This window comes from Abrus precatorius, unplaced genomic scaffold (assembly GCF_003935025.1).
Source record: "Abrus precatorius isolate BTA unplaced genomic scaffold, Abrus_2018 Scaffold2, whole genome shotgun sequence".
NCBI classification, from domain to species: Eukaryota; Viridiplantae; Streptophyta; class Magnoliopsida; order Fabales; family Fabaceae; genus Abrus; species Abrus precatorius.
In genome coordinates this window covers 25,862,403-25,877,606 of record NW_020874362.1, presented here as the reverse complement: position 1 = coordinate 25,877,606, position 15,204 = coordinate 25,862,403, and the positions used below count along the sequence as shown (strand labels likewise).

Genomic DNA, 15,204 nt, shown 5'->3' with positions numbered 1-15,204 from the left:
ATGTAAATATTTAAATTCAATTTTTGTGTTATATTTTTTTAAAAAAATTATAATTTATAAAATTAATAAAAAATAATCATATATCATAAAATTATATTTTATTTTAAGAATATAATATAACTTAGTGTTTTATGTATTAAATAAATTTATTAATTTATACAAATAAAGAATAATTACTTTAATAACACAAATGGTACAATCGATAAATAAACATATAAAGAGAATATGTAAATAATAAATTTGAAATGAAATTTTTGTTTTTTCATAGTCTGAATACAAAAAATATTGATAATTATTATTTTATAAATAAAACGAGAGATAATACCAAAACATTTTTTGTTTGTTTATACTCCGTATATTTCTTGACAGCCACGTGGATTAGGAAAGTTTTTTTATTTCTTTGTTTTAATTGACAGGTACCGTCGTGAAGCGGATGATGATATTTAGATTAAACGTCCACGGATGCGAATTTAGTGGAATTTGACATTTGTATATAAAACAGTGACACACATAAAACGTGAAACAAATTAAATTATAGGTCTATAGTGGCTATATATACGTGTGTTATCACCCCCAACATCAATTGCAAGTTGCAAGCATCAGCAATCTAAGAAAATGACCCACGTCAGTCCCATGTTGCTCAATTCGTGCTTCATTTCACATGCTTGTTTTGGCAAACTTGAGAAACCCAAAGGGCCTAATCTTCTCCCACAGAGAATTATTTCCCCCCTCCGATGTGACGCAACCACAAGCGTTTCTCAAAGAAAATCAGCCAATTACCAGCCTAACCTATGGAATTACGAATTTTTGCAGTCTTTGAAGCCTGACTATGCGGTGATTAAATCATCTTATTATATATATTTTGTGTCTCTGAGTCTAGATATATATTTGACTTATTGACCCTTTTCTATGTTACTCACCTGACTTGCTCTTTTATATAAATAATAAATAGGATGTAAGATATGAAGACAAGGCCAGGAAGCTGCATGAGGAAGTGAGGGCAATGATTATGGATGAAAATGCAGAGATGTGGGCCAAATTAGAGCTGATTGATGATGTGAAACGACTAGGCCTTAGCTACCGCTTTGAAAAGGAAATAGGAGAAGCACTCGATAGGTTTCTCTCTTTCGAAAGATGTAATACTACAATTGTTCGCAGAAGCCTGCATGAAACTGCTTTAAGCTTCAGGCTCCTCAGAGAATATGGCTATGATGTCACAACAGGTATATGCGTATATTATAAATAATTTAAAGATGTTATAAACCCAATCAAATCATTTTAAACTATTAAACTAATATTAAAATATTGAAAATTTATTTATTTATTTTTAATAAATTCACTTGGATCTTTAACATGACTAAATCACTTATTATTATGTGAAAAGTTATATGCGAATAAAAATAATATAAAAATTTTAAAATGAATAAAATACCTAAATTAAATCGTACCAGATTAATAAAATTAAATTTAACATATGAATAAGTTAATTAAAAATGAAAATTAAGTAATTGATCAAATTGATTTATAAAAAATAATTTAATTTAATTCAATTTAATATATTTAAATTAAATTGAATTATATATTATTTTTATGTTTATTTCAAATAATTTTTTTAATATAAAATGCCAACTAAATTAAATTACGATTACATCAATAGCCATGTTTGATGGCAGGACCAGGAAGGGTGAAAGATGGTTCCGTACATTTCCCCAGCTCATGGGGACTGTGGAATAATTGTGCTGTGATAGTCTTATCTTTGGGGTGGTGTGGGTGGCTGTAGGGAAGAGAGAGGTTAAAAAATGATAAATTTTTGTACGATTGGAACATATGGTCTGCTGTTCAACTTCCCATGTCTAAATTTTACAATTTATATGCGTCATATACTTTGAGACCATATGATTTTCGATCATGCAATCATTTCTTGCGGGTAAGAGTCATGATTCATTCAATGGTGTGAAAAAAAAAAACAATAGAAAAATTAAAAGGATGAAAAAGTAAATAGAAAAAGTGAGAATAGTTTAATTATTTTTAAGATGTCAACCAAGAAAATATAGACGTTTAAAATAAGACTCGTAAAGAAATTAACGAATAATTTTTGTTGTTGAAAAGTATAAATATTTTTTAACAAAATTGAGTTTCCAATTGATTATTTAATCATGCAGATATATTTGAGAGGTTCAAGGACGACGAGGGTAATTTCAAGGCAAGTCTTAGCAAAGATGTAAAAGGCATGTTGAGTTTGTACGAGGCATCGTTTCTGGGTTACGAAGGAGAACAGATTCTGGATGAGGCTAAGGCCTTCACTAGCTTTCACCTTAAGAACCTCGACCAAGGTAGAAGCAGCAGTATCCTCGTAGAGGAAGTGAATCATGCATTGGAGCTTCCATTGCATCTTAGAATCCAAAGGCTTGAAGCACGATGGTATGTTGAATCTTATGCTAAAAGAAAGAACGCAAACGGGGTGCTGCTTGAAGCTGCCAAATTGGATTTTAACATTGTGCAGTCAACACTGCAAAATGATCTCCAAGAAATGTCAAGGTAACTTTATGTTGCATGTTTTAAGGGTCGTCACGTGCGCATAGCCCTTAAAAATAGAGCTGTAAAAAGGGCAGCCGGCCCGGTCCAGCCTGATACGGATAGCGGACTCAAATATATTTTTATTGCTCAAACTTTATTTTATACGGGCTACAAGCTTATGCAGGTTGATTCGACAATTCAAATAATTTTTATTTTTATAATATGTCATTTTTTTATTATTTTTATAACAACAAATTATTATTTTTATTGTTATTTTTAGTGTTTATAATATATCATGTTAAGCTATTTTTACAAAAACTTAATAGATCACTTATTTTTTATGTCTAATTTTTGTATTATACTATTTTTTTTAAGTTGTAAAAGACCACTGGTTTCTTTTTTTTAATTGTTTTTATAGCGCTGCAAAAGTATATAATTTAAATTTGTAATTTTAAGATTTTAAAACTAAAATATATTCTTTTTCAAATTCTTTAAAATTTAAGATTTAATCTCAATATATATATACGGGCTGCTCGAACTCGCATGAGACAACTTGATTAAAACCCTATCAAGTACTGGATTTATTTAGACCGAACTAAAATGGTTGAAGGTAATTTTGAGCTTTATTTTCTAAAACTCAAACTTACCCATTTAATAGATTTTTTGGGCCCAACCCTAGCCCATTTTACCGGCTCTACTTAAAAATGCTAGTGGTGTTGTTTTTTAAAATGCGCTCAAATTTATAAACTCAACTTTTTAGGAGTGTGTCTATAAAGCACAAGCTACTCACCAAAAATGAAAAGTAAATTATCGGGTTGGCGGGTCCACCTTACAAAAAGTTATTTTAAAAACTTTTAATTAGACTAATAATAATAAATAACTTAAGTATCTACATTTCAATTATTTTAGTTTTTAAAACATATAGTTTGATAAGCGAATCTGTCTCAATTTTATATTGAAATCTGATCCACATTTTGATGAAAAGTCAAGCGAATTAGTCGTTAATAAATATAAAAATCTCAGTTAATCTACTATTTTGAGGAGGTTAACCAAATTAATCCCTTAAACTATGCATGTTTTATCATTTATATTAAAAATATAAAAAACAAGTATATTTGACTGAATTAACAAGTCTTTTTCTTTTAACTACAGGTATGGACACAGTTACATCACAATTTAACTACGTTTCCACTTATAGGGACACCTATCAAAGAAAAAAATAAAATAAAATAAAAAGCAGTAACATCAAACATTAATCACTCTTGTAATCACGAATTGTTAAATTTCCAACCTTTGGTTAATTTTTATATATATCATAAGGTCTTTAGTTTTGAATATTTTCCAACAATTTATTAAATAAAAACAAATTAATGTATATTTTCATGATTGTACATGAACTCTAGTTTAATTAATAACTCCATACTAATGAATTGAAGGTGGTGGAAAGGGATGGGACTGGCCTCAAAGTTAAGCTTTAGCCGAGATAGGTTAATGGAATGCTTCTTTTGGACGGTTGGAATGGTTTTTGAACCTCAGTTCAGTGATCTCCGCAAAGGTTTAACCAAAATCACTTCCCTAATAACTACGATCGATGACGTTTATGATGTGTACGGCACCTTAGACGAGTTAGAGCTTTTCACAGCCGCCGTTGAAAGGTAATTTTGTTTGTTCATTAACACCGTTTTAAATTAGATTATTATTTTCTTCATCATAATGTTCATTGTACTATTAATTGATGTTCTTATTATTTAATTTCTCTTTCTCAGTTGGGATGTTAAAGCAGTTCATGTTCTGCCGGATTACATGAAGATATGCTTTCTGGCACTCTACAACACTGTCAATGAATTTGCTTATGACGCGCTTAAAGAGCAAGAACAAGATATCCTTCCCTACCTCACCAAAGCAGTATGTGCAAATTAACACCGCACTCTTTCATTCAATTTGAATTAACATATCAACAAAAATCATTAACTTTTGTAATAATTGAGTTTAAAGTTACATTCACATAAATTAATTAATAGTGCACTAAATTAAACTTTATCTTTTATATCTTTTTATTTTTTAATGTCATATTACATCACCCATTATATATATTTTTCTCTTTTATTCTTATCTCTTCAAAGTGCACACACCCACTAAACATTTTTCAAATGAAATTATTAGAACGAATGGATGAAATCCATTATCATAATTATTAATTTCATTAATCATGTCTACAAGTTAGCGCCATGCTAATATTTGTTTTTGGCAATTGTGTAGTGGACTGTAATGTTGAAAGCGTTCCTGCAAGAAGCCAAGTGGTGCCGGGACAAGCACTTGCCAAACTTTGACGATTACCTGAAGAATGCGTGGGTATCAGTCTCAGGTGTTGTTATACTAACCCATGCCTATTTCTTGCTGAATCACAACATAACAAAAGAGGCACTTGAATCCTTGGACAATTACCATGCCCTCTTGAAGACACCATCCATTATTTTTCGACTTTGCAATGATTTGGGTACTTCAAAGGTGATTTGCATAACCTTGCCATTTTTAATTTGTTACAATATGCCCATGCATGGTCCCATTTGTTTTAAATTTGTAAAATTAAACTTTACTTTTTTAAAATAAATAAATATATTTTAACAAAAAAAATGTGTGCTTTAAATTAATTTAAACATGAGCTTAATTTTAATAAATTGTCATTATAAATATTTTCAGATTAGTTATTATAAAAATCAATGATTCTTCCTACCATGTAATTTATTATTGAATGACAATGAAACTTTTTTACACATATTTTAATTAAATTATTTAAACACATTTTTTATCATAATAAATACTTTAAAATTAATTTTTATCTAACTTTATATTAAACGGATAGTTAATAATTTAAAATTAGAGGTGCAACTGAGATAGGAGAGACTCTAAGTAGATAATTGCTTGTGTTGTAACTTTGTAGGCGGAATTAAACAGAGGTGAAGCAGCAAGCTCGATTCTGTGTTACATGCGTGAAAGTGGTGTTAGCGAAGAGAGTGCTTATAAACACATCCACAATTTGCTTAATGAAACATGGAAGAAGATGAACAAAGATGGAATCACACATTCTCCTTTTCCAAAACCTTTCGTGGAAATAGCTATGAACCTTGCAAGAATTTCTCAATGCACATATCAGCATGGAGATGGGCATGGAGCCCCAGATAGCTCCGCGAAGAATCGCATACGGTCCTTGATAATTGAACCCATTGCCCTCAAAGACACAGGGATCTCAATTAATAATTATGAAGATTTAGTTATTTATAGTGTCAAAGATGACATTAATTTAATAGCAAAGAGACGGAACTAAAAACTGTATCTTGGAAGCCAAAATATTTTTTTTTTATAGGCATATTATTTGATAGAATTTTTTCATGATTTTATTCCTCTAAAGTGTGAGATGTAGAGGTTAAAGTATGGTATGTATAATCATCGTCATTTGAAAATAATAATAATTAAGAGTTTAACAAATTTATTATTGTTTTACACGTTTTTGTATGCTTTTTTATTTTAAATTTAAATTTTCATCTCCTCCAAATCAGTCAATCGCATGTATAGTTGTTTTTTATTTGAATTAATTTTTTATACAAGTGAAAAAAAAAACTCGCAATATATATAATACATCACATAACTAAGACAAATTTTTTTTTTTCTCTTTCCTCTAACATCATAGGCAGTAGAGTAACACAAATAATTACAAGTTATAATTAAGAGTTTAATAAATTTATAATTGTTTTATACGTGTATGTACTTTTTTTAAATTTTAAATTCAATTTTTCGTCTCTTCCAAGTCAGCCGATTGCATGTGTAGTTTTTTTTATTTAAATTAAATTTTTATACAAATAAAAATAAAAATAGAGAAACTTGCAACATATATAATTCTTTACATAGAAAAAAATAATCCACTAATATGTTAACATCTTTTTATCTTTCTTCTAACATGATAAGTAGTAGAGTAACTCAATTAATTACAATATTTTGTTCATACAAGTAATAGCTTGATAGCCACTAGAATTAATGTATTTTTTTATTACGAGCGTAATAATATAATCGTTATTTGAAGATAATTTTAGAAAGTAATTATTATTCTCTCATAAATTAAAATTTTAAAAAACTAATAATTTATAATTTATAAAATCATATAAGGATAACTCACATTATGTTTTCTCTACTAATAGTTTATTTCTTTCATAATTAAATATACTATTTTTTCGTCTTTTTTTTCTTCTTTTTATTGATAATGAAACATTTTATTATTTTAATTTTTTTAGTTTACCCGTGTTTTATTACATACACTATACACTGTTTGGTTAACATAGTATACAAAATTGAGTTTCAACAAAAAAATAAAAATAAATTCAGTTTTGAATTATAATAAAAAAATTCACATATTTTTTAAATATTAAACATAAAACTTAAGTTTAAAGATAATAATAAATAAATTTTATTTTATAATAAAAAATTCACAAAAGAATAAATTTTAAATTTATAGTTTATACTTTAGATAGCCACTCTTTAAATAAATAAACTTTAGATAACAATGTATGATAACTTTTTTTTCTTTTTTTTTATTAAATTTTTTTACATATACAAAGACTCAAACCTGAAACTTTATTTAAATAATATTAAACACTTTACTTAAGTAATATCAAGTTGCTTACCACTCAAACTAACTTCTATTAGTGTATACATTATATTTTAAGTAATACTTGCATTCCAAATACATTTATTTTGTATAGCAAAACTTATTAGAACAATTTGAACTACTCAAAATTATTCTTTGATATTTTTTTTCATGGTATAAACTTATTTTATCATCATTATATTTTATAAAAAATATATAATATATTATAATAGAAACTATTAAAGTATTTTAAAAATATGTCTTATAAAATAAATTAAAGAAATTACAACAATTTACCATGGTAAATCATTTATTTTTCTGTAATTAACTTTACAAATCAAACCTAAAAATTGTGTGTGCAAGTAATTATATGTTCATAACTATAACAAACAGATTCACTTTTTAAATTCAACATATAGTTCTAGAAGATAAGTTAACCAACATAGTTTATCGTACAAGCTATATAATCGACGTATTACTATTCAAATTATCTTCATTCAGTGAAAGGGACTAGTTAGAAGGTGGGCGTGTGGTTGTATATACACATGGAGAAGAAAAATAATTGTATCTAGTGAAAAGAGTTTTTTATTTGAGAGAGAGAAAGTTAACATAAATTAAATAATCATACATAATGATTAAAATTAAAAAAAATCTATAATTATTTTTAAAAAGTTATATGTCTTTTTAAATAACTCACAATTTATATATTTTAATTATTTATGATAAAATTTAATAATAAAAAATTACTTCTTCTATTCTAACATAGCAAAGGGTGTCTCATTCAATACATTGTATATGGGGAGAAAAACATGAGAGGGATCATTCTCATATAATGTCGACATCATGTACCTAAATTCGTTTTCGGTGTTATAGCGTCAAACGTTTGTATTTAACGTGGCATCTGCCGTAAACTTAACTGTCACTCATCTCTTTCGTTAACAAAACGTTTTTTTTTTCTCTTTTCAGCTTTTACAAAGGTTTTAAATGTCTATATCAAGACATCAATATACTGTGACCCAAAACAAATAAAAACACATGAATAACTAAAAACTCGTAGTTGGTGAACTGTAAGTGGTCACCAGGACATATTTTGCATTACGACGGCATCAATATCCTCCATAAACTTAGCTTCAACTTATCTCTTTTGCCATCCTAAAAGATTTTAATAGTTTAAATTCTTGTATGCATATATATAAAGGGATTTTTCAACTTTTTATTTAATATTTATTTTAAAAATATTTATCAGCTATTTACAAATTTATATGCAGGTATGTGATTTTGTTTATAAATTTTTTTTATCGTCCAGATAGTTATGAACATATCTATGGAACCAGAAATTGATGGGAAGAAATTATTTTAAAAAAGAAAATCATGGGCAGCAATCCGTCCAAATCAACCAACGAAATTTCCCTTTCCAACTTTGTATAAATGTATCTGCCAAACGATCAGTACGATGTTAAACTTTATTATAGCTTAGCTGATATTTTAATGATCAAAGTAGAAGGAGATGAAATGTAAGAATTATTATTTAAATATTATTACGAAATGTGAATACTTAAATTTTACTTGAATTTTATTTTAGAAATTAAAATAAAACAAAACAATTAACAAAAATTAAGAAAAATAAGTGTGTGATAAGATGGTGCCTTGCTGTGTATTACGGCTAGCACATTTTAATTAAGGCTGATTTTGTGGGATTTTTTACTTTTTTAGAGTCATTTTAAAAAAAAAATTATCAAATTAGGGTTGCCTGAAAATAAATTCCTGGTATGGGATTGATGGATAACATGGCAACAAAATCGTCCACGACATATGTGATGACGTGGCCAAATGTGAGAGTATTATCTCATTAGTAGTCGACATTCATGACATGTTGACACATGTAGTCTTAGGAACTTGTGTCATCCATGTTTGGGATGAGTTTAGTAGTATCCAAAACAGAAACGACTCTAGTGTGACCGATGGATAAAAATTTTGATATATTCTTTTATTCAAATTTAAATGTGTATAAATATGAAACCTTCACACAATAACCGTGGAGCTGGGAACGAATAGCAAGTGTGGAGCTCGGCAAAAAATAGCAATCATAGAGCAATAAGGTTAGATTTTAAGCATTATAAATATATAATTTATTTTTAATTGCTATTAAGAATTTTTTTTTGAATAATAATATTTAATTTATATTTGGATAATATTTTAAGTGTTAATGTTGTAATTTAATTTTTTTGTTATGTTTGAAAATAAGACAGATAAAATATATTGTTAAAAATTAAATATTTAAATATTTGTAATTACAAATGAATTTTTAAATATGATTTTATTATATTATAAATTAATTTTTAAATAAGCTTGAATTATTTTTAATGTAGGATGAATGAAAATGTTGTTATATTATATTCAAATGGTAGAATATATGAAAGAAATGAGAGTATAATTTTTGAAGGAGAGAAAAAGATGATTAAGATAGAACGAGGGATCACACTTGAGATGTTTAAAATGAAGATCTACACAAAATTAAAATTGTCTAGCTGTCACGTAATTTCTAGATTAATTTCACAAATTTTAGTTTGGACAAATGATCGATACTATACAACTTTAGATGTATGTGACGATGAAGACATAGATTGCATGATAAGTGCGTGTCAACAACCACATCATAGGAATGTAGTTGAGATATATGTCGATGTTGCAGTCGGTGAAACATCTTCTGTTGTGGCATGTCCATTAGAAGTGAATTTATCACTCTCACTCAATCATGGAAGTGATGATGATGATGATTATGCAACAAGAGAAGGTAATATGAAGTTGATAATTTTAAATTTTTAAAATTGATACTGTAAATACTAGTAATAATATAAGTTTACAATGTACGATCTACAGATGAATATGAAGATATTTCATTAAATAATTTTTCTGATACTGAGACAGATGATGATTGTGATTCAATGATTAATATGGAGAGTATTGTAAGAGTTTAACGCAACAACAACATAGAGGTATGATTTTAGATAGTGATTTAAAAGATAGATTTTCATAACTTACGTCTGTAATAATATATAAATTGTTAATGAGGGTATAAATTTGACGAATGAATTATTGTAATGCAGAAACTACATTGCCTTTTTGGAATATAACCTTAGATTACAGTCATATTAATTGGGAACAACTTGATCAAGAATTACATTTTCTTGGTATGAATGACGCGAAATCATGGAAGAAAAGAGATGCATTATATGTTGGACAACTATTTGACACTAAAAAAGATATAAGAATGACTATAAAACATTATGCCATAAGGAAACATCAAAATTTTTTTGTGTTGGAGTCAAAACCAACAACATATATTGTGAAGTGTGTCAATTATAATAGTGGATGTCCCTGGAGAGTTCGAGCATCGTTACCAAAAAATGCAGACAAGTGAAAAATTACAAAGTGAGGTGGTGCCCATACGTGCGTACATGCTTCAATCTCTCAAGACCACCAAAAGTTGGATTCCAAATTTATTTGCTCATGCATTCTTGGTATGTCAAATCTTATATTAAATTTATTATTTTGAAATAGAAAAAATATACTAATTTTTGTACTATTACATCCCAACAAATTGAAAAACTCCCCTATTGTTACAATCATACATGCAGGTATGATGAGAGAAGAACCATCAGTGCCTATTTCGTTAATTCAAGAGAGAATTAGTGGTCAATTTGGATATTCAATTTCGTACAAGAAGGCATGGAAAGCAAAACAAAAAGCAATAGTTATTGTATTTGGTGATTGAGAGGAATCTTATGCTGCATTATCAAGGTGGTTAGAGTACATGGAATTACATGCTCCTGGATCTGTATACAAAATTGAAACAAATAATTATATTGAAGGTCACATCGTGGATAATAGATATCGAGTTTTTCATCGGTTGTATTGGTCGTTCAAGCAATGTCATGAAGCTTTCAACTTTTGTAAGCCTATAATACAGGTTGACGGAACATTTTTGTACGGTAAGTACCGACAAACTTTGCTAATTACTACAACTCAAGATGGAAATAACTGTTTGCTTCCCATTGCGTTTACCACTGTGGAAGAAGAAACCTTATATGCATAGGAATGGTTCTTAGCCATGATTCGTATAAATGTGACAAATAAGGCAAGGCTTTGTTTGATCTCAGATTGACATCAAAGTATAAAGGTGCAGTCTCTAACTTATATATTGGTTGGCAACCTCTAAATGCTTATCATGTTTATTGCATTCCTCACATTGCAAGCAATTTCAATCGATGATTCAAAAATACCATGTTAAAGAAAAAAACTAATTCAATTAGGTACGTATTTAAACATTTAATTCATTTATGTTTTAATGTATTTTGAATATTTAACCTTAATTCATTCTACCTTTTTCTGTTAAATGCAGGATATACACCATCGAAACAAATATGTGAATCTAAGCTTAGTACATTTCGATCACAATCACCTGAAATTCAGACTTGGATAGATAATATATTAAAGGAAAAGTGGAGCTTGGCTTATGATGATGAAGGATGTTGTTATGGACACATGACTACTAATTTGTCTGAGTTTGTAAATAAAGTTTTGAAAGGGGCAAGAAACCTCCCTATTACTGCCTTGGTTAAAGCTATGTATGCACGATTGGTAGAGTATTTTGAGAAGCGTTGTGAAACCGCAATGAATGAGGTTAACAATGGAGGAAGATACTGTCGAAAATTAATGGAAGTTATGGAAAAAAAAAATCAACAAGAAGCATCTTCACATCCAGTTCGGCGGTATGACATACAAAGAACAAGATTTGAGGTTAAGGAGGCTTTTAATCCAGTGACATAAAGGGGTGGTCATAAGTGGACAGTCATATTATCCACACGTTATTGTGAATGCGGGAAATTTAAGGCATTTTGATATCTATGCTCACATGTCATAGTTGTTTGTGCTCATATGAGTATAGACTTTTGGCAATTTATGGATCCTGTTTGTACTTTACAGTATATTGTGAACGCATATTCATCTCAATGGTGGCTCTTGGTAATGAAAATAATATTTTACAAAATAATGAGTAGAAGTTAGTACCAGATGTAGAAAAAGCACGAGATAAAGAAAGACCAAAAGCTACTCGAATTAGGAATAAAATGGATTGGGTCGAGTCACAACCACGACAAAGATGTAGGTTGTGTTGACAACCTGGTCACAACCAACGTCAATGTCCTCAACATGATGATCCTAATCATCACTAGATGTAAGAGTATGTTGCATTCCACGACAAATTGTTGTTGTTAATGTTATTGAAGTGTTATTAAAGTATTAACGTACCTTGTTATTGAATGTTATTGAAGTATTAGCACATATTTCTTTGTTAATGTTTTAAATAACACTTCTTCCATTAATATAGCAACATCGATTATAGATAGAGTTCGTCCACAAGTAATTTTAATAAAAAGTGCAACATAAAGAAATATAAATAAATAAATAATAAGACATCAATATGAATCCAAGGATTGGTCTAGATACCCTACCTCATGAGGTGTGAGTATGCACTGTCGACGACGATCTCATGCTTCACGATGAGAGTTACGACACACATCTTGTACCTCCGCATTAGTGGCAACAATAAATTTTGCATTAAGATCAATGCCATGGTTCGCACCTACTTTTATTGATGATGTTTCCCATCCTTGCCCACTCTGATGACCTCCTATAGTCAGTGCATCAGGTGTAAAGTATGATGGCTTATATGGAGGAGGTGTCATGTAGAGGCTATCCTCGGGGACATAATATTGACCACCGTCAAATAGAGATGCAGGAGGTTGTGAAGTGTATTGTGATGAGTGAAAATAAGATGTTTGAGTGGCTTGGGAAGGGTGGAAGGGAAACTGTGGTAGGACATAATAAATGTTGTCTCTGCATTCTAGCAAAAGGGGAAGTGACCACCGCATATATTCAGAGTTAGAACTTAATAAACCAATCTGCAGATCATTAGTCATGACCCAAGCCAGTCGCATGTCCCATAGCTCCACTATGCCTCTGAACTTGGTCGACCAATTCTCACCAGTTTTTCCTCTTAAAGTAATATTGTGTAGTTGGTCAGGTTGGTATGGAGCACGAGCAATATGTTGAACCATCCCAAATTGCCGCATTACATGGTCAGGTTGGTGCCACTCACAAATTTGAAAACATATAAGTGGCACAACTAACCTCCAAATATTCGCTCATTCAGTGCATATGGCAGGCAAAGAATTCATCAACTTCATACTATACGATTGCCATACAATCTGCATTTTCAAATTCGTGCAAAATAGTAAATTTGTTGTGAATATTAATTAACCAATTGTGAAAATGTTCTATCAATGTATATTAACAAAATACCTCATCACGTTTTAGATGATTAAACTTATATCTGTAGTAAGCGAGATCTCTCTTCTGTCTCACAAAACTTTGACTTACTAACCACCTGTAAGACATACATATAAATCAAAATCAGGGTGACATGAGTTTGAAAAGTCATTCATAAATTACAAATACAATCATTCAGAAAATACCGTGCACCATAAGGAAGATCTAGTTGTGTGTGGACAAGATTATTAGAGTGTAAAAATGGAAACCTATCTCATGCTCACATCATAAGTAATGGGGTTGATCCTCCAATACCAAAACACTCAATATTGGTCAACATGCATAACTCTTGGTATAGGAGTGTCAATGCTGCAGCTCCCCAACTATACTCTCCTGTGATACTAAAATCCTCTAGCAATGAAAGGTACCTAACTGGGACCCTGCTAGAGGAATGATCAGCCAACATGAACCCACCTATCAACCTCAGAATATAAGCTCTAGCAAAATGAGTAAGTTGAAGTTTATTATGATTATGCATTGCAACATGTGTAAAGTGTTGGTCCAACCAACTCAACTTCAAACTACTCACAGAAATGCATTAGCAGGTGGTCTTATACCAAGCAAGTCCTCCACAATTTGTGCCCTATTACCTCCTACAACTGCAATCATTGTCTTTCCATCTATACGAAGCCCTATTTGAATAACAATGTCTTGAAGAGTAATAGTACACTCTCTAAGAGGCATGTGGAAGGTATGGGTTTCTGGCCTCCATCTTTCTACCAAGGCTGTAATAAGATGTCGGTTAATAGGAAAGAATGTCAACTGAGCTATTCTAGTAAATCCAGCTAAGGTAAGATGAGGAAGCATCTCCACTGGAATCCCTCAATGCCAGCCGATATGAAGTGACTCCTTCTCACCTTCAAAATTGGGTGCTAACGTTTATCCCAAATATGCTCCGATACGTGAACAAACTGATATACCTCAATAATGAACTATCCTCAGAGCCAGGATTTAAAACCCTACTCCGCAATAAAGATGATGCCATCTAAAATGAAATTTGTCAACTTAAACTGAAATTATGTACATTAAAATTAATAAATTAAAAATTCTATCAAGTTTATCATCTTCTTTTTCATTATTACCTAATTTTTATTACAATTATTTAACTATAACAATTTCAAATTTTTAAATTAACTTAAAAAATGATTTCATTTAATTATTATATTAAATATTTTTTTTAATAATTTAACAACTTTTAAATATTATTTATAATTATAATAAATAATTAAATCATAAATTTATTTATAAATATGTAATTTTTTAAATAAATTTGATGGCATCATTATTATATTTTATTACTATTTTTTATGAATATGATATTTTACATATGTTTATAATTATTTTCTTTTCATAATATAATTGTATATGTTCTTTTTCTCAATAAATTTAATAAAAATATTCTATTTAGTTTTTTCAAAAACTAATTATTATTTTTACTACATCTAATTTTTTTGTGTCACAAATTCTTTATTATATCTTAATCTACCATCAAAATATAAAAAATTTATTCTTTCTCCAGTTCAATTATTTCGGCCATTCTATTGCATTGCATATACTTTTTATTCATTACCATGATTTTTATTGCTTTTTTTCTGAACCGTATATCTTAATAGCAAATTTTCTTTCCTCTTAATTTAATAATTAATTACTATAACAAT

General features: G+C 29.2%; 1 protein-coding gene across 1 annotated transcript; it reads left to right on the top strand.

Moving 5' to 3' along the window:
- Positions 1 to 633: 633 nt before the first annotated feature.
- LOC113859711 (tricyclene synthase EBOS, chloroplastic-like) lies at positions 634 to 5,842 on the top strand. Its single transcript, XM_027492417.1, has 7 exons — positions 634 to 834; positions 953 to 1,223; positions 2,163 to 2,538; positions 3,954 to 4,172; positions 4,284 to 4,422; positions 4,777 to 5,025; positions 5,459 to 5,842. The coding sequence occupies exons 1-7, from the start codon at positions 634 to 636 to the stop codon at positions 5,840 to 5,842; spliced, it is 1,839 nt and encodes a 612-aa protein (XP_027348218.1).
- The last annotated feature ends 9,362 nt before the right edge of the window (positions 5,843 to 15,204 follow it).

Excerpts from the sequence above, each read along its gene's own strand:
- LOC113859711 (XM_027492417.1), top strand. The coding sequence starts at position 634 with ATGTTGCTCAATTCGTGCTTCATTTCACATGCTTGTTTTGGCAAACTT. Across the intron at positions 835-952 it reads CTTTGAAGCCTGACTATGCG|GATGTAAGATATGAAGACAA; the intron begins GTGATTAAATCA and ends AATAATAAATAG. Across the intron at positions 2,539-3,953 it reads GATCTCCAAGAAATGTCAAG|GTGGTGGAAAGGGATGGGAC; the intron begins GTAACTTTATGT and ends AATGAATTGAAG.